This window comes from Anneissia japonica, unplaced genomic scaffold, assembly GCF_011630105.1.
Source record: "Anneissia japonica isolate Jap-2015-1 unplaced genomic scaffold, ASM1163010v1 scaffold695_len1296351_cov181, whole genome shotgun sequence".
Lineage (NCBI taxonomy): Eukaryota > Metazoa > Echinodermata > Crinoidea > Comatulida > Comatulidae > Anneissia > Anneissia japonica.
The window spans coordinates 1,088,151-1,108,888 of record NW_022740852.1 but is presented as its reverse complement, the minus strand read 5'-3'; the positions used below and the strand labels follow the sequence as shown (position 1 = coordinate 1,108,888).

The following is a 20,738-nucleotide window of genomic DNA, read 5'->3' as shown; positions in this document are numbered from 1 at the left end:
TAACCTGTGTATTTCAAAACCTGTAGGCCTTTAGAAGATTTATGCTAGGGTGAAATATGTATGGGATCTTATGGTATTTTGATTCAAATAGTCAAGTGAGATAGATGGATATTACCGCAGTTGAAGTTATGAGTTTAAAGCCCACTTGAGAACGAGAGAACAGCAACAGATAGAGAATTTAAATGAAAAAGGATTCTGATTTTGAATGCCTGCCATGATGCATTCTATCAAGTATAATGTTATGGAAGCTATAAAGACTCGCAACATTCAGTAGTCCTTAGTGTCTATAGGCCTATATTTGTACATATATATACACCTGATTAATGAGCTTTTGTCTATTGATCAGTATTAGGCCTTTACGCAATTATCGTAAAAACCTTAAAGTCGATTTGGATTGGATTATTATGTTTTCAGGTTTTCCTTTTCAACTGTTTATTTTCTCAAGCACCTTGACCATTTCTCTAAAAAATAGATACTAGCGCTATACAAATCTTATTTAATTTAATAAAATATTTATATAATAATATTAATATAGGCTATTTATTAAACCCAGGGAACAGTTAATTCACTGTCCCATGTTAAATTTTATTATTTAAGTAAAGTCAGGAAATCCATTAACCGTGCGGGCCGTGTCAGTGATGCTAATGTATCCAAATCCATTGCAAAATAGTGCCTTAAAAATGCTGGATAAAATTATTGAAGACGTACCGCAATCCATTCATCACTGTAAATAATTAGGCCAATAGGCCTATCATGTTATGCTCAGAGAATCAAATGTATTTATTTTTTATAGACATGGTGACCCTTCCAGATAGGCTGATGTTCAGTGGCTTTCTACATGATGAAATCAGAAAGTTTAATAATTGCCTGAATCCATGTTATATTTAATGCCATATTGAACAAGTAACCATTGGCGGATCTGGGGTGGGGGGGGGGGGGGGAATTCTCGGTGTACCGGTACACACATAGGCATATTTGCTGTAATAAGAATGAGAAAAATATTACCTGACCCGTTTACAAAAGGGGAAACCTTGATTTTTGATTGAAGGACACTTCAGAAGTCGGGAAAACTCATTTCTCGCCACCTAGACTAGAACCAACATTTTCCCAGGAGGACCCCCAACCCCCGTTTTAGTTTCGGGTTCATCGATTTATTGAAAAAAAAAGATTATGTATGCAGCAGCGACTCAATTTTTGTTATGTATTGTACATACACACACAGTAGGGCTACTAGTATTTACAGTAATAAGAATGAGAAGCTTAGCTCAGTCAGCTAATCTGGTGGTAGCCGCTGTGGGTGCGCTGAACCGTGGAGATCTCTAGGTCCCCGGTTCAATTCCGAGCGCTGCCTCTCCTTGTGCTTCAGCTAAAGGGCTGAAATGCAAGTTACAATAGCGCACCGTCTTTCGGATGAGACGTATGCCGTTGGTCCCGCGTGTGCATTACCATGTGCACGTTAAAGAACGTTCACTCTTCGGAAAGGAGTAGGGGATTGTCTCCCGGTGTAGGACCCGATTGGAAATAAGTCTTCTTCTAGACTTTCGTGGGCTATCCTTGGTGTTTACATCGAATAAATCCAATCCAATCCAATCCATCTTGACCGTTTTCAAGAGGAGGAAACCTTAAAATTTAAAGAACTTAAAAGCCATTAAAATAAAAAGTCGGAAAGCTCATTTCCTGCCATCTAGTGATCACATTTTTCCAGGGGAGGATCCCGGACCCCCTTCCTCTTTGGGGTTATCCATTCATGGGGAAAGAAGAATACGTAAGCAACTCAATTTTTAAAAATGTACGTATACACACATAATAAATAGGCGTATTCACTGTAATAAGAATAAGAAAGTTTACTTGACCGTTTTCAAGAGGGGGAAAACCTTGAATTTTGAAGAACTTAAAAGTCATTAAAAGACACCTCAGAAGTCTGGAAAGCTCATTTCCTTCCATCTAGTGATAAAAATTTTCCAGGGGGAGGAATCACCCCCACCTTCTTTTTGCCGTTTTTATGAAAAAGTCTGACCACCCTCTAAATTTGAATCTAAATCCGCCCCTGAGTAACCTTGGATGGATGGATTTATTCGGTGTAAGCACCAAGGATAAGCAACGATCGAATGTCTTGAAGAAGACCTTGACCGTTTTCAAGAGGGGGAAAACCTTGAATTTTGAAGAACTTAAAAGTCATTAAAAGACACCTCAGAAGTCTGGAAACCAACGGCATAAACGTCTCATCCGAAAGACAGTGCGTATCGTAACTTGCATTTTTAGCCCCGGCTGATACACAAGGAGAACGGCGATGGGAATTGGACGGGGATCTGGAGATCTCCACGGTTCAGCGCACACACAGTGGCTACCACCAGATTAGCCGACTGAGCTATAGCTGTCCTCTACCTTCATAGTACTAGGGGTTTTCTTCTTTATTCATATTCTCGGTTCATATCATATAATTTATCATATTTTATACAACACTTTTGTTTTTAAATCTTTCTCTTGATATTTATTTTTTCACTATACCTTGAAACTTAATGGAATTCCAACTCAGTGCAAATACATTCTCAATACTTAGCGGCTCCTACTTGAACTTTACCGTCTTTTGCAAGAGTACATCTGCCTTTCATTGACTGGTAAACTTACCAGTTGACATGCTTAATGGTAGTAATATGTTTGTGTTTAATGTTATAACTTGAAAGAAAAGACATCACTATCACTGTACAATTTTTGGACATAAATACTTCATAATAGGCCTAAAAGTAAAAATCACTGCAATTACTCAACTCATGCAATACAATATATTTTATCTGTCATACATTTTAGTTTTGATATTTTAATATATTGTGTTTAACCATAATTTAATAATGTTTTAAAGTCTGTTTTTAGTACCTGCAAAGCAAATTTCATTGTTCACTTGTTTTATTGATGTGTTCTTGATTCTTGAATACTGTTATTTCAAAATGAATGGGGATCCCATTGCCTGATATTGTGATTTGTTCAAGCAATCGCTCTACTCTTAAGAGACTTTTATTTTTGTACCTTCTAATTATATAGGCCTATTGTTTGTATTACGCTTTGAATGGCACACATTCAATGATTGGAGGGCTACAACAAAAGAACTTATGCTATTAATGGTTCCCGTAATAAAAGCACATTTTCTTGGCAGTGTGCATCTATATTTTCAAGCATATATTTGGTCATTCTTCGCTAATGTGCCATTTTCCAGTCCCTCTGTTTTAATGTAGTATAAATTTTAAAATATTAAAGGAAATTTTATTTTTATTGCGTTAATGCAATCTTCAACATATTTGTTAATGGAATAAGTTGTTAAATATTTTAAACGTAATCGACATGCTGTTTATTTTTTAACAAAAAGCCTCCAAAGTCGCGCACTATGCATGTCCCGATTGGGTTTCTTAAAAATTCCTAATGCCATAATTTGTAAAATAAATAACTTAAATAAATAACTATACCACAAAAAGGTGAATACAGTAAATGTCTTACAAATGTAAAATTAAAAATGACATCAATAGAACTATAAATACTTAAAATATGACTTTTTTAGACTAAAAAAGTTTGTCCCTGAATTTTCGTCATCTCCGTCACAATACTTTTAAATGACATTATACTGTTAGCAAAATGACATAACACGTTATGGATCAAACCATTTTGGTTGAAGGGGACCATACAGTAAGAAACAGTCCATTCTTGTACAGTTAAACCACCTATAGCTGAAGAATTCATGCAATTCTAATACAACCAGAAAAGTACCTTTATTCAGCATCATCTCCGAACGCTTCAGAGTATGGTTTATTTATTATTTTTTTAGAAAAAAAATAATTATATATACGATCAGAACTGTGTCATTTTCAAAGTGCACATGGCATTCACCCTGTAACACACTTCATATGGCACTATATGATCTAAAAAGTTTAATTCCTCATCTCCGTCACAGTCATCTCCATCACAATTTTACTGTGATAGAGATGACTTCTTGATGTTTTCTTTCATCAAAAACGAATATAAAATAAAATTGATAATTGATCTGGTTTATGTTGTTAAAAACCTTTTTGCTCAATGTTTATTATCCTATATTTAAATAATACAATCTATCTTTTAAATTTACTAGGATTCACATTTATGAGTATATCATCATCTCCGTCACAAAAAGTGTGATGGAGATGATTTCTTGATGTTTTCTTTTCTCAAAAATGGCTATAAAATAAAAATGGTAATTGATACGACTTACGTTGTTCGAAACTTGTTTGTTCATTGTGTATTATCCTATATTTAAATAATACAATTTATCTTTCAAATTTACTAAGATTCACATCTATGTGTATATCATCATCTCCGTCACAAATAAGTGTGATGGAGATGATTCTTGAAATATTTGCTATGTTACAGCACTGAAAATTGAATGCTTAAATAAACGTTTAAAATGCCCCAATTATCGTGCCGAATGTCTATTATAGTTGTTATATGGCATAATGGTGACATGTGTAATAAAAGAATTACAAATGTGAAACTTTTTTTTCATGATTTCTAAACCTCTAAAATGGCACATTAGCGAAGAATGACCCATTTATGGCTTTGAGCACCAGATTAGTTTAAAGATTCTATATTGTCCCAGCATCTCATCCGTCTAAAAAACACGACGAACGTCGGCGTCCTGCTCTAGCTCTCTACTGGCTCTCTACTACTCTGGCTCTCTATTCTGTATATCGCCCTCAACGTAGTGTTTTGATTCAATATGTCTGCTCCCTTGTCCGCATCTCCGACAAAAATGTCAAAACTTTGTACATTAATTTCTAGCCTAAACGCTGATGTTTCTAATAAAGATGTTCTCGATTCTTTGAAAATTTTAAAGACAGACTTTGTTAAAAGACCAAATGGATGCGAACAAATTGTAAAATGTAAAGGAATTCCCCCTTTAATTTCCTTGTTGGAGCACACGAACTCAACTCGCATTATGGACCTGAGCCTCAGTATTCTTGCTGACTGTTCTCTGCAGCTTGAAGAAATAAGACTTTTGGTGAGCCTTCTCATATTTTGGCACTGGTTAGCACAGAAATGCCTTTTTAGCGAATGATTTATTAAAAAATATTATGAATAACTCCTGTTTGATTTTGGGTGTGTAGTAATATTTAATGTAAAAAAAAAACCTGGTCAAAATGAGTGACAGTAGGAGGATTCAAGGAAGCCAGAAAAAGTACTACTACTGCTGACAGGTCTCCCTCTACTCTACTCTAATGAGACCCCTCCAATTAGAGACCACTTTTCTGTAATCCCAAATTAACAAATGTTTTTTATTTTTTTTATTCTAATTAGAGACCGGTTTACGGTGTGTTTTTGGTGATTTGCAAAGTGTATTTTCATATTTTTCATAAAAAATCAACATTTCGCCTCAAAAATAGGTTGTTATGAACATAAAATTATTATTGGTGATCCGCTACACTAGCGGATCACCTCTTGTTATTGTCAGGATCATCATCATCTTTTTTTTCTTATTCTTCTTTCTTTCTCCCCTTTTCTGTTCGCATGATATCTCAAAAAATGCCACGAGCTAGGCAAAATTGCCGTCAGCGAATATTTGACTTGCTCTGGAATAGTCATTGTAAGCTTTTCAACCCGCTCAGTGATGCGTGACGTCATCTACGCGCAATTTTGCGTTTTTACATTATCGATAATATCAGCCTAACCAATTGCCATTTCGAAATCGTATTAAGTGAGCATTAACTTCGGGTTAATGTTGAATGTACTGTACATAAATAGTAACTGTTATATATGCTTAACAGCAAAACAAAATGATACACCTACAATTTTATGTTGAAAAACATCCCTAAAGTGTCGGAAATGTACGTCCGACATTTTGAAATTGCCCTGTTATTAAAAATTTGAAATTAAAAGGAAAAAAAATCTGCTCTGGGTTGTTGGTCTATCACCATCCACCATATTGAATGAACTTCTTGTAAAAATGTTCTAGACATGGTAGCTGAATTCCAGGCCAGAATGTTGGTACTTGTACCACTACAAATGTTTCCCAATACAGTCCTTGGGGTTTCAATCATATAAGCCCAACCCCCTCCCCTGATCACAAAATCAGTTTTTCCGGAGAATGGGGAATACCCAGGGAATCCCTTTTTCATTGAAAATAATTCTGATTTATTTTCAGACTAAGTCCATAATCACGATACATAAACTTTGGGCATTAAAATACCTATTAGAATGCTAAAAACGCTGGAGCTGCCAGGGGGCTTTGTCCCCAGACCCCTACTGGGGCCCTTCATAGCCCCCGTCTCCCAGCATGTGGGGGGACATAAAGGACTCCTGCTCAGGGGCCTCCGCCTGCCTCATTACGCCACTACCTTGAGCTTTTGCCCAGGGAAACTGTTTTACATGAAATTTGATGTAAAGTTAGGGTGGGCTCATACACGAGAATCTACAGCATTCATTCAGATTAGGGCACATAGAAAAAATTATTAGATTATCCCTCTTTTTTTTTTTAAATTGGTGAGGGAGGATGGTTTTTTTTTTTAAATCGGAACAATAGATTATATCGCCTTTTTTTTTTTTAATCGATGAGGGAGGGACTGTTAATATTTAGTCTGTAATAGTAAATATTGTATAAAAACTGGTTTAATTTTATAGTTTTTTAAAGATATTTGAAGTCACTATACCGCATTGTTAATTTTATGCTGTTGAACTAATTGATGCGGCAAAAAAATTTTTTTTTTTTATTCCCACATCAATATTTCTCGAATTTTTTACGCGGGCGGGAGTGATAATCTAATAAATTTTTCTATTTGCCCTTATTAGACAGCTCTATTAACTGGAGCAATTATTTATTATATTATAAATGAATGTTGAGATTAAATGAAGTCAGAAATATTGGCCACAGGTTTTATACTGTCAATCAATAAATTGTTTGATCAATCATTTAGTATGTATTTGTGATAGCTAGTATTAGTATTTTAACCTAGGACATAGGTATAGTATGCCATCTATTTTTTAATAAGGCGTGTCAGGGTATGGTTCGGTTGGGGCAAAAATACATTTTACATTAAAGCTTGGTTTCCATAGAATCATCACCTTATCGGCGACATTCGCTGACAGTTTGTCGGGAAGGTTGAACCTGGTTCAACTTTGCCAATTGCAGACGATTTGGGGTGCCATCCTGTAACTTCCCAATTACGTCAGGGCAGCTATCAATGATTCGTCTGCAATGCAATCGGCAAAGTTGAACCAGGTTCAACCTTCAGGGGCGGCGGAAGCATTGATTGGTACGGCGTGAGCCTCCAATAACCTGAGCCCCACCATGGTTAGAAAATTTTGTAAAATTTACACGTCTAGATGCTCGGAAATAGCACTCAAGTTTATTTCATCATTTTTTCAATCGCACTACAGTGAAATAATACAATTAATAGACTATGAAAGATTGCAATCATAAATCACTTACAGTATTTTGACTTTAATCAAATGTTACCATCAAACGTGTCAAATATACGATAACGATATTCTCGTTGCAAAAGTTGAAATCAGAGTTTCTTTTTAAGTAGGACCAAGGTGAAATATAATTAAATCAAGGATTACAACAAATAGGCCTGTATTTGAAAACAATCATGTCAAGATATTGGTACAGCATCCTCCGTACCTGCCGTACCAGTTCCGCCGCCCCTGACCTTCCTGACAACTGTTGGCGACTGTCGTTGATAGGGTGGACGATTCTATGGAAACCGAGCTTGATTGTGTCTTGGCTTAATTTTTATTGCTAAATCCAGTTATCCGTTAGCAGTGGCGTCGAGTGGGGGGTCAGGGGGGTCGCTGCCCCGGGGACCGGGTCTACTGGGGGGCCCAGACCAAGATGAAACATTTTCGGGGTAAGAACAAAATCTCCATAGGGCCCGAGCCCAAGCCAGGATGAAAACTTTTGTTGTCAGAACAAACTCTACATTATGGTTTATGGGCGTCTTTCTCAGTCTTTCTGTATTTTTATTATACTAGATGTATGTGTATTATATATATAATTATTATCGTTTATTCATCAGATTATTCTGATACATCTACATTGCAAAAAAATAATCACATGGAATCATATTCGTGTATGTGGGTTTGGACAAATAGGGTCTTAGGAGGAGACTTAATTTGGGGAGCGGCCGAGTGTGGGGGTCCCAAGTGAAGGGAGGGGGCCATGTGAGGTGTTGCCCCGGGGCCCTTACTGGCTCCCGACGCCACTGTACGTTAGTTTTAGGTTTCTTCATTTGTTGTTATTGTCGTGAGGTGGGGGATCCACCACACTGGATGACTTTGTTGAGTTGAGTCAAAAACGGAATAAATCGACAAAGTCATGGAAATGTGAGTTCTCTTATTTAATGGTTCTAGGTCTGCATTTACCTACAAAGAAAACCCCTGTAAATATACATAAAATATAAATGTGAAGTTGACTTCGAATAGGTCTTTAACCACGTTGTCAGACAGTTTGGGGAAGAGGAAGGAGTATTGGATTGTTTTGGAATTATGTTGGAGAGAGGATGACATCTTGATTGAATCAGGGGTGCGCCAGTTTGAGGTGGGGGGGGGGAAGTGGGGGGGGGGGGGCAGGACAAGAAGAAAAACCACAATTTGTTGGAGTCATATTTTCTGTGGCTTTATCCCCTGGACCATTTTCGAAAGATTTTGAGTGAAAATTAACCACGCCCACTTTGTTCTCAGTAGGTAGATAGATAGAGGATATGAAATTGCCATACACTGAAATGATTGTAGTTTAGTATTTTGTTTGACTACTGCAAGTATTCATTTATTCATTCACATGTTAATGACTTATAATTTTGCCTTCAAATCTCAGGCTCAAAGCCTGTGATAAAACTGGCTTTTCTTACAAATTATAAACAAATAGGCTCCCAGTGGGAGAGTGTGTCTACTGCCTTATACAGGAGTTTTTTTTTTTTGTTTGTTTTTTTATTTTGTTCTTCAATATGCAGATGTGTGTATTACTGTAGTGTATCTGGATTTTTCATGAAATTTTCTTTAATGACAATATTTTGTATAGGCCTACTACATTATACTAAAAACACTTTAAAAATGTTGTTAATGTCGATCACGAAGAGTACTACCATGTTCTAGAGGGCGTCATTCAAATGACGGTAAAAGGCGTTCGCGGCAACCTATGCTGCGTCTCTGTAACGCGTGTTCGAGTTTCGAACGCAATTTTGTTCGAGTTCTGAACGCTATTTAATTGTCAATAGAGCGCCCCCACCTCGTGGTAGGAGTAGCCATCATGCCTAAACCGGATTTACCCTTTTCCGCCATATTTAATTGACATCATGACATAGTGTCTATGCCCTGAACTCAACCTTTTAAGCCTTACTACAGGTAGGCCTATATTTCAATAGAACAGTGATTATTTCAGATTGTTGTTTGATGGGAAAGAAAATAATACATAATCACTAAACAAATCATTTATTTTATCCATGTATTAATTGATGCATGCATTTAATGAATGAATTAATTTAAATATTTAATGATTGTTTGGAAATTATGAATGACATGAATTAATATCGTTCCACAAAATTTCTTCAATCAGACAACAAAATTTAGGTCATTCAGAATTGTATGATTAAGCTTGAGAGTGAAGAATGAATCCATAGAAAATATACAAAATATACAACATAAAGGATAGAGTCAATTCAAAATGTTTTCGTTTTCAGCATAACTGCACTATTGCCGTGGCTTGTACAGTAATAGCAGCTTTGCAATAATCTTCAATTTCATTTGCTGATGAATACCGAAATTGACATTTACCTACTGAAATGTCAGACATAGAATTTTATGGATGACTGCACATTAAATTGAATCAATTATGATTATTATGCAGTATGCATTAATGGTTAAGATGCCTCATGAACTGAATATTTTGGCATTGAAAATTATAATTAAGAATATGGAAAGTGGATTGGCACACCTTGTTTTCATGTGCTTGCAATGCATATTCTGTCAATGGCAATTCAAGAATCAAAGGAAGTCCTTTACTCTCAGTATTAGCAAGTGCTATTTGGTCTCTCCTGGGCTATGTCTTTGTTCTTTTCCTATTCTTTTTCGCTCTATTTTTTAATATTTTTTTTTTAATGTAAATGTTTATTTTTTAATGTAATGTTTTGAAAGGTTATTATACTTGTTTGCCTGAAATATTATAAGATAATTTAAAAGGTTTTATTTTGCATATATAATAATATATTATAATATTTGTATATTTGGCTTATTGTTTTAGAATAATATATTATTTATTGATGCATTTAAGTTACAGAAGAAAATAATTAAATTATTATGAATATAATATTAGCAATAATATCATAAAAGCCAATGAAATATAATAAAAGTTTTAACATATAATAATTATTTAATATTAAAAAAGTAATACTATTCAATAAATAAATTGAATAACAGACTGTTTTAAATTTTCTATTTGTTTATTTATTTACTTTATTCATTTATTTATATTTATTTAACTTTTAATAAATTAAATTAAAAAAAATATTCTGATTAATATAGGCTCTTTAATATTAGATATAATATAATTTAATTTTTTAAATTCTTGGTCCTACCTTTTTTCGGCGCCTTGAGACGATTTTATTGTGGAAGGCGCACTACAAATATCCCTCCATTACCATTACCATTACATTGTTAACAATATAGATTTACTCTTTAAAAGTGTGCCTGTGTTTTTTATAAATTGCATAAAACAGAAATTTAAAACTTAATTAAATTAATAATATTATCTATTAAAGTTTGAGCAGTGATCAAGATCGTTATAACATTGTACGGGTTACTTAGGCACATATAGAGACTGTTGTGTTGCTCTATAATTATTAGGATAGAATGGAATATCCAAGACCATATTTTTCATAATTTATGTTTTTCATTGTGTAGTGTGCAGTTATACAAGCCTACTGCAATAGGTACATTTAAATTTAATACTCTATAAAAAATATCGATATGAGATGATTCTATCTCAATTAGGCAGCTACTGTACATATTGGCAGGGAGTAATATTATATTCAGTTGAGTAAAAAATATCCTGGTATTTATGAAAACTCGGTTGCTCCAAAGACCTCGGAATTCTGAGGCAAGCATCTTAACCACCAAGCTACTGCTTCATTCTTCATAATGCACATTAAAATTTATTATGCTGTAGTAAACGTAATGGAAATATACTGTATCTGCATATTTCAAGTTTGTTTTAAGTATATAGGCTATAGCCTACTCAACAATATTTATGTTGTTTATTGTTGCTTTCATTCTATATTGTTAACACTAATATTAGAGTGATAAATACATCACCTATTTCTATTGTTAATTGTTATTATTATTATTATTATTATTATAATTATTATTATAATTATTATTATTATTATTATTATATAAACATATTCAACATAATATATTTTCCCCACACCATATGCTTATTTTGTGAAAAAATAGAAATTGTAAATTATACAGTATTTACTCTTATTTTAGAGAATTCACAAGGTGTACTCTGTCCTTTGTTCACAAATATTATAATTCCGATTACAAATCATCTTGTGAAGATGAGGACAGTTCTTATTACAATGCCCAATCTTTAAAGTAGCAGATGGCTGTGTTATTGATTGCCATTGGGAGAGTGATAATGACATTCCATTCACAAAGCGATAGGCATGAGCAAGATCTATGCATGCTAATTAACATTATCCTCCTCTCTAAATAGAACAATTGACTTGATTTTTTGCAATCAAAGTATTCCTTTCTTTTTAAAATCCATTTCTTCAATTATCTTTCAGATTAAAAAGTTAAATGGTATAAAGATAATAGGTAAGTATTACAAATAATGGATATGGAAGAATATATCGTATTTATTCGAATAAACGCCCCGGTGTATTTATTGTTGAGAAGGGTTTTTGAGGGGGGCGTTTTTCCGAGGGAAGCATTTATTTTATTTCACTATAAATGTCGAACTAACACATAATTTCTATCAAAATGCTATTGCGTGATCTTAAAGACCATGGAGGTAAATATAGTTTGTAACTGTATACACCTCCATGTAAAGATTCATTGATTCCAGACAGTTTAGAAGAAATGTAACTCTACTGGGTCGAACATTAACAGAATGTGTTGAGAATGATGTTGCTTCCATTAGGTTTTTGTATAGTCATTTGGGGGTGGGGATGCATTTATTTGAGGAAATATACTCCTCAGGGTATTTATTCGAGGTAGGCGGTTATTCCAGATGAGGCTCTAGAGGAGACGTTATTTGAGGGGGTGTTTATTCAAAGCGGGGCATTTACTTGAATAAACATGTTGTATTATTTTAAAGCTGAGTTCTGGGGGGAAATGTATGTTGTACAATGAATTTCTAAGACTCTGAATAGATGGAGATATAGCTTGGTGGCTTAAGATGATTACTTTCTTTTACCAGGATTCTGGGTTCAAATTCTGTGATAGAACGAGATTTTTCCTCAAATAAAAACATCTCCACTCTCCTCACGATGAGTCTCAGTTTATGAAGCATTATATTTCATTTTAAGAGGGCCTCTGAATATCAGCTGACCTTCTGGGATAAGCTAGAAGGATCATCTTATATAATTTTTTTTTTTCCTGTGTAAATTTCAAGGGTTTGACGAAAATGTAATTAACTGTTCATGTTTTATTTAATTTTTTTTAAATGCTAAATTGTTTCATTTTTTTCAGAATGTCGATTTAATCTATATCCTAATTATTAATAATTATGATCTTAAAACAATAAAAATTGAATTCCTAATTATCATATTTTCATTTTACTTTTAAGTAGGTTATTCGATTGGAAATGTAAATAGTATAAGTAGTAGAATAGTATTTAGTATAGTATGGAAAACTTTAAACGTATGATAATGTACATTTTGAGTGTGTTGAAATTAACTTTACTACAGTATATCCAAGTGTTAATTTAATATACAGAGATTATTCTAATATTTTTCTTGTTATTACAGTTATTTTGTTGACTATCTGTACTACATGGGACATTCATACTGACATTTATGTTCAGAAAATAAACTAATGAGTGACAATATTTCATGGTAATTGATTTAAACAAATAAATTAAATTCACATTTTCTTTTTTATTTGTTTTAATTTTAGTAAATATTCTGAAGTGCCAACATAAAAGTGTGCTGAACAGGGCTGCACGTGCTCTGGCAAACCTTGCCCTTAGCCATGAAAATATTGCCACCATTCACAAGTGTAATTCTGGGCCACTGCTGATAAAACTTCTGAGAGAGAGCATTGACCCGGGTACTCAAGAGAGCCTCACCAGAGCCATCAGGCTTATAGCAAACACTCCTAGGCATCAAGCTTTGATTGTAAAAGCTGAAGGTCTAAGACCAATTGTGAAGCACCTGCAATCTGATCTTGTGTCCGTTATCAGCCAGTGTGTCCGTGCTGTAGCTGCCATCACCAGTGACTGCTCTCCAGCTGCTGCGATTCAAGTATTAGAAGAAGGTGGCATAACAAGGCTAGTGCAACTCACATTGCATGATAAATCTACTGTAAAAGAACATGCATTTGCTGCTTTGATTAACTTAATGAAACACAGCACAGTGCGTGCTAGTGTTGGTAGTGTCAATGGTGTCGCGCTTTTTTTAGAAGGTCTCCAGCATCCCTGTGAGAAAGCCTTTGCTTTACATCTGCATGCATTATGTCTTTGTTGTCAAGAAGCAGTAAATAGGGCTAAAGTTAAAGAGCTGAATGGCTTACCAGTATTGATAAACATATTGAAAACAAATGAACATACTATTCATCATGACAGAGTAATTTTGGCTTTGGAATGTTTTTATTTTGATGAGGACGTCTTGCAACTGTTTGCCGGAAGTGGACTTATTCAGATTTTGATTGAAAAACTACTTTCATCTGACATGCTCCAAGATGTTACTAGGTGTACTGAAGATGAAGTAGATATATTGGAAGGATGTGAAGAAAAAACAGAATCAGATAGTTTATATAGAGGCACTAACTCTAATATTAGCAGTCCACACAAAAATCCTAAGACTTCTACGTCAACATTCAAAGTAAAATCAATTTTTGATGTTGGTGATGTTGATGATGACGAAAATGATGCTGCTGATGAAGGTCATGATGAAGATGAGAGTAGAATGTCTCCAAAAACAGATAGCTCCCAATCAACATTAGTAATTTCAAATGATGTTTGTGAGTTTGATCAATTTAAAAGAAAACCACAATCATATAGTCCTTTAGGTGTGGATTTAGCTGCATTTTTGAGGAACCAGGAACAGGGTCATCCATCTAGTATGTCACCATCTAGCGATATATGTTACTCACCATGCTTTTCTATGAGTCCGCCATCGTATGAATTCTCTCCTACCTGGTCACCACAGATGAGCCCTGAAAGTGAAGATCGTGCATCTAGCTCAGGAACTTTTCATTCTGGTGTTGTAGAGAAATGGCAGCATGAAGATAATTTTATTAAAAATCTTGAAGACAATAATACAGAAAAAGGCACTTCAGACATATTGAATATTGAAAAAGACCCTGAAAGTTCAGAGGAAATAGCATTGCCTCCTGGATCCAATAAAAAGAGAAAACATAACTATCAAATGTTTGGCAGGAAGTCAAGAAAACATAATGTAGATGATATAAAATCTTCATTTACCTTTTGGCGTGTCGAGCAAGAGGAAGCAAAGGCAATGGAAAATCTGTCACACACATCAGTGGAAACAACACATCTGCCTGTTAATGAATCCAGCCCAGCTGTCATTAGATTGAAAGGAAGAGAGCATGGCATACTGCTTCTATTGTCAAGGTTCTCGCACAAAAATAATTTGTGCAAATATTTAACAACATTAGACTGTTTTAATGTTTTTTTAGACATTATTCTAAAGTCTAAAAACATGAGAAGTGTTGCAAAATGCCGGAGGATAGTTGTAAGACTTCTCCATAATGCACATTGTCTTGAAGACATTATCTTATTGGGAATTCCTACTCTAATCAAACAGAGATTAATAGATAATTCTTCACTAAAACAAGAACTGCGATCTAATGTTCGCAAGTACTGGCCTGCAGTAGAAATAATAGATCACTTGCTCCACCATGTTGCGCTTCAAGCTGAGACAGTGTTTGGAGAAACTTTGATAGAGAACATGATAACATCAACATTGAAACTGCGGAGGTTTGCCTGTTGCAAAGCTCTTCCATTTCTTTGCAGGTGAGATCATTTTATATTCATCTATATAATATGCATTGGAGTTCCTGAATTGCTACAACAGAGCTTTGAAAAACTTAAAATATAAATAATAAGTTTGACAGAATAATACTGTACATCACATATATATATAAGGCCAGTATTAAAATGTTCTTTCCATGCCATTCTGACATGTGCTGTACATAGTAATGACTGCTCTTGTCCCAAGAATGTTGGCATGAGATTCTAGATATTTGGGCTATACAAAAAAAAAATAGTAACACCAACACCATACTAAAATAAAGTATACTGAAACTTCAAGCCAGGCTCCTGACGAAAAAAATTGTTCGATATGCTGTACAACTGATTTTTTTTTAAGACACTAAAAGTATATTTGACTAAAAACTTGGGAACGGTTTTTGAGATACAAATTTTTGATTATTTAAAAACAGGGGGGTGGGGTAAGGGGCATAACTACACTTTTTTCACCTTTTAGTTAGTCTAATTAACAGTTTCCAAGCTTTTCGTCAAATTGTATGCTTTTTCTGCCTTGGAAAAATCATTTTTACAACATATCAAACCATTTTTACCTCCAGAGTCGGACTTTTAACACATAAACGCATTGGCATGATGCATTATGAAGCAAAGGTTATGTCACCATTGCGACTTGACTAGTTGCCAGTAGTGCTTATGTTAACTTTCACCCACAATTGCCCATCTAAGGCTTATGCCCCTTCTGACACTAGATTAGATTAGTTGCCATGCAATGCTACCATAATTGGATATGCAAGCACAGTTAACAGATTAGAATTACTGAGACTGCTGTTGCTTGTCAATTGCTTTGGATCGCAGCAAAATTGAAACGGAAACTGAGAGCAGCTAAGAGGAACTGGTGAGTTTCAGTTGCATTTTAATCGCCAATGGCGCCTCAACCCGAATGAATCACAGTTTCTGTCTAGTTGCCAAAGGTCAGTTGATGTCAGTTAAGTTGAATCAAGTTGCATACACGACTAGCTTTAAACTTTGATTATGTTGATTTTCTTCTATCTACAGATCGCCTAAAACGCAGAAGAAATTACTGCATGATATGAGTGCAATGAGCCTGTACAGGGAGTTTCTTCATTTGTCTCAAGATGAACAAACTTTAAAAGAAACTGTATTTAGTCTTCAGCAATTGGCACATATTGTTGGTATCAAGGACCCAGTAAAATTGCACAGAAGGAAACTTGGATATCAAACACTGCAAGGATGCTGCAAATATGAAGAAAGCCTTGTAAATACAGACTTTGAATTTGTCCTGGATGACAACACTAGACTTGCTGCCAACCGTAAAGTAGTCAGTCAAAATTCAGATTTTTTTGCAGCGATGTTGAGTGGAGATTTTAAAGAATCCCATCAGACTATTGTTCCATTGGCAGATGCTTCACAAAAGACTTTGGAATTCATCTTGCATAAACTTTATGGATGTACTCAATGTTCTGTAATATCTTTATTTGCTATTCCTGAATCAGGTATTCAAGTTGAAGGCTCTGGTAATGTCAGTTGCTCACCAAATAATATGCCTTCATCGGAAATTAACTTATCTAAGGAAGAGGTTCCAATGAGTAGCGATGCTCAAAACACAATGACAATGTGCGATACAAGCCCACTGTTTAGTGGTGATCATTCAGGTACTGGCGACTTGAATGAGAGGACAGCAAATGATCAGATTGGAGCTGTGGACATTGATGACTCAAATGTGCTAATGTGCATTGAAGCTATGGTGGTTTCTGACCGCTTTCTCTTGCATAACATTCAAAGACATGTATATGACAGAGTAGTTTTAAAGGTTCTTAGTGGTAAAACAGCACCCTCTCTGTACACATATAGCAAACAATTTGAATATGAAGAACTCAGTAAGGCTTGCCTGGCACATGTTCTGTGTGGTGATAATGTGAATTCAGAGACATTCAAAGCTTTTTTGAAGCCAGGTACTTCATCAGCTCTAGACGAAATGTTTTCATTTATAATCCAAAAGTCAAGGTAGCTTGTACTGTACTAAGGAGACGATTTAGTATGGGACTACACAGGCTTTAGCTACCCCTAAAATATTGATTGTTAAAGAAAGAATATTGTACAGTAAGTAGCTATAGGACTGAAGTAAAGTTTTAAATTATTTAAACTACAAGAAACCCTTGAATGATGAATCTGTGGTTGATAACGATTAACATCATTTCGATAAGCCAATTCGCATGCTCGTATCAAGCCAATCTACATAACCACCCCACATACAACATAGGTTTATGTCGGATGACTTTGATTGATTCTGGATACAAGTATGCCCAGCTCCAACCACGAATTGGCTTATTTCCCCCTTCTAGCACTCACAGCCTCTTGTCTATATATTGTGTCAATGAATTCAGGGAATGCTGGTAACACTGCTCTACCTAGGTCATTAAGAATCCTTAAATTCGCTCACCTCAGCCCCATCCTTGTTTGGGATGAAGTAGCAAAGCAAACTGGTGGTGCCAAGATTTTCCCAACTGGTTGTCCAATGTCCTCGACGGGAATCCGATATCCCCGACGGGAGCATAAGTGTAGGCGAGGCCAAGTCCAGTGCAGAACACCCCAAGGGTGTCCAGTGAGCAAAGCCTCTGTAAACTCTGACAATTTAGAGATTTGAAAAGCTTATTTGATTGATTTTTTTAGAAAAATAAAAGCTTCCCTGATAATTTGTGTATTTCTCTTTTCAATAGAGGGCCCTCGGCCCTTCACCAATTAGCATGCCCACTGCGCTACCAGCATGGTAGACCTCACCTCAACAGGCCTGCACCTCAACACAAAATAGACCTCACTAACTTACTTTAAATGTTGTACCTGCTTGTTGTACTACGTGCAATATTGAAAGCCTCTTCCAATATTTGAGGTACCAAGATGATCTGAAGCTTTGGTAATAGAACTTGTAATAATAATTGTAACTTCGCGTTTGTAAAATAGAAGTCTGTAAATTTAGTATACGTAAATTAGAGGTTCTACTAAGTATATTAATATTATTCTTCATAATATAATCATCATATATCAATATCTTTGTATTCTGATTGAATATAAAAATGATAGCAGCTTAATTTGAACAATAATAATAATTTTATCTATTTTTATATGTGTACAATACAATGACGACCCCTAAATTGATTATAAATTTATACTATAATATTAATTTTAACTTACGTGGACTAAATTTCGTGAAAATAATTGACACTGGCATACATTATTTGTTTGTCAGAAATACTGTAATTTGGCCACGTAAGATACACATTTCACTGGAAAAACTGGAGTTAATGCCTAACTTCAGAGGGCCCTGGGCCCTTTACCAATTAGCATGCCCACTGCGCTACCGTATGGTAGACCTCACCTCAACAGAAAATAGACCTCACTAACTTACTTTAAATGTTGTACCTGCTTGTTGTACTACGTGCAATATTGAAAGCCTCTTCCAATATTTGAGGTACCAAGATGATCTGAAGCTTTGGTAATAGAACTTGTAATAATAATTGTAATGGTAGCATTTAGGATCACTATATGAAGAAGGGTGGGGCTTAGCCAAACGGCAGTCATGGTGTATCACACTTTTTAACCAGACTCTTTCGTGATCTCTTAAACGTTGTTGTACATGCCTGAAGTCTACATGATAATGATAATTCATGCCACTAGGCCTGCTGTCTGCGTTCATGCGATCGGTGTATGTTTGCGATCACCATAGTTTGCATTCATTTGATTAAGTACGATTACACGAAGTAGAAATGTATATGTTGACATTATAAATATAAGCATATTATTCGATTATTTCGAACACTCATGTGCACTTCCTCAGCGGTAATACCTATAATACGTGGTTAAGAGATTATTGTAAGATTCAAGCCTTGCGCATGCTTAAAATTGTTTTTTCGTCATATTGGTGCAAAGTTTAAACCGTTGATAATTACTTTTCCAGTTACACACAGACATATTATAATAATTATCGCTATGTTAAAGATACCCAGAAAAAACGTTTTCAAAGTATTCACCTTGGCAGAACTCCTTCTCTCCTAATAGCAGGGGTGGCGTCAGCGGGAGAGGGGAAGGGCCCCTCATCGAGGAGAAAAAAAAAACACAATTTGTCGGGGAGAAAATCTATTAAATAAGCCTTTGAAACCTCTAATTTGTCATATTTTCCATGGTTTCACCCCCTCGATCACTTTGAAATAATATTGAGTAACGCCCGACCAGGCCCACTTTGCTCTCGCCGGGGACATCGGCCCACCCGTCGGGGACCTCGGACCCCCACCCGTCGGGAAAATAATGGCGCCATCCCTGCCTAATAGATTATTATTATTATTATTTCTCCGAAAACAGTGTTATAGGCCAATTAAGTAATGCATTACAATACAAAGTTACATCCCAATGCAAAATAGACCCTATTAATGTGTTGCAACATTCTAATGAACTAGACAATAAAAACCTTAGCAAATGGAAGACAACTGTGAGTCAACAATTTTGTTTATAATGCTGACACAGTGGTTTAAAAAAAGAATATAGTAAAAATTAAATTATACACACACACACTACAGTCTAAAAAGTTATAATGAATTTAAACATTCTCTATTTATTATATGTATTCCCTTAAACTTAGAATGTGAATAACAATGATATAATAATAATAATAATAATAATAATAATAATAATAATCATAATAAATAATAATAACAAATAATAATTAATAATAAACATAATAATAATAATAATAATAATAATAATAATAATAATAATAATAATAATAATAATAATAATAATAATAATAATAATAATAATAATAATAATATTAATATTATAATATTAATACCGAACCAAACTATATCAGTCACCGATTTCATGTGCCATTTGCAGTTTTGGTCTTTGGTTTTAGGGTTTTTTTGGAATTGATCACTCAGCAATTATGCTGATTTGGGAGACAATTGTTTGGACTAGTGGTGTACAACGGCTATGCGCTCTCGTGTGGCAGTCCCCTGGGCACATGACTTCTAGGGCCCCAAGTGGCCCCCATGATCCTCAGTGCACCGGACCTGACACAAGAGAGATTTGTTTATACATAAAGGCATTAACATTGACTATAGGATCATGGAACAGGCAGGATAGGCCTATATCATATTATATCAAGTGACAAAATAAAGAGGTTGACGAGGCAGCCGAGCCGAGTCCTCCTCAATTTTTCAAAATTATTTTTAGATAAAAACAAAATTGTATTCAAATTTTTAAGTCTATATGAGTGCCATTTCCGGCATCTGCTGAGGTGCCATAATCATAATTTGTCCTACCTCAGCCCCAAACCGTGGTGCTGAGGTGGTATACGATACGAGAACAATTTTATTGCAATCTACTTTGTAAATAAATTAAGTTGAACAATTTCACACAAATCAAAAAAAATAATTATCTAACAATAAAACAGCAAAGCGTTAAACATTAAAATTAAATATGAAAACAATGTCCGTCCGACTGTGGAGGGAGTACTTATCATACTTTGAACAACCCGGTA

At 35.0% G+C, this 20,738-nt stretch overlaps 1 protein-coding gene across 1 annotated transcript; it reads left to right on the top strand.

Annotated features, from left to right (window-relative positions):
• The first annotated feature begins 4,731 nt into the window (after positions 1-4,731).
• On the top strand, positions 4,732-17,901 carry LOC117118419 (armadillo repeat-containing protein 5-like). Its single transcript, XM_033263009.1, has 4 exons — positions 4,732-5,020; positions 11,802-11,832; positions 13,135-15,214; positions 16,244-17,901. Exons 1-4 carry the CDS (start codon positions 4,739-4,741, stop codon positions 17,214-17,216), a joined length of 3,366 nt encoding a protein of 1,121 aa, XP_033118900.1. The 5' UTR covers positions 4,732-4,738; the 3' UTR covers positions 17,217-17,901.
• Positions 17,902-20,738: the final 2,837 nt, after the last annotated feature.

Coding starts and splice junctions, on each gene's coding strand:
- LOC117118419 (XM_033263009.1), top strand. CDS start 4,739: ATGTCTGCTCCCTTGTCCGCATCTCCGACAAAAATGTCAAAACTTTGT. Junction 5,021..11,801: donor TTGAAGAAATAAGACTTTTG/GTGAGCCTTCTC, acceptor ATTATCTTTCAG/ATTAAAAAGTTAAATGGTAT. Junction 11,833..13,134: donor AAATGGTATAAAGATAATAG/GTAAGTATTACA, acceptor TTTTAATTTTAG/TAAATATTCTGAAGTGCCAA.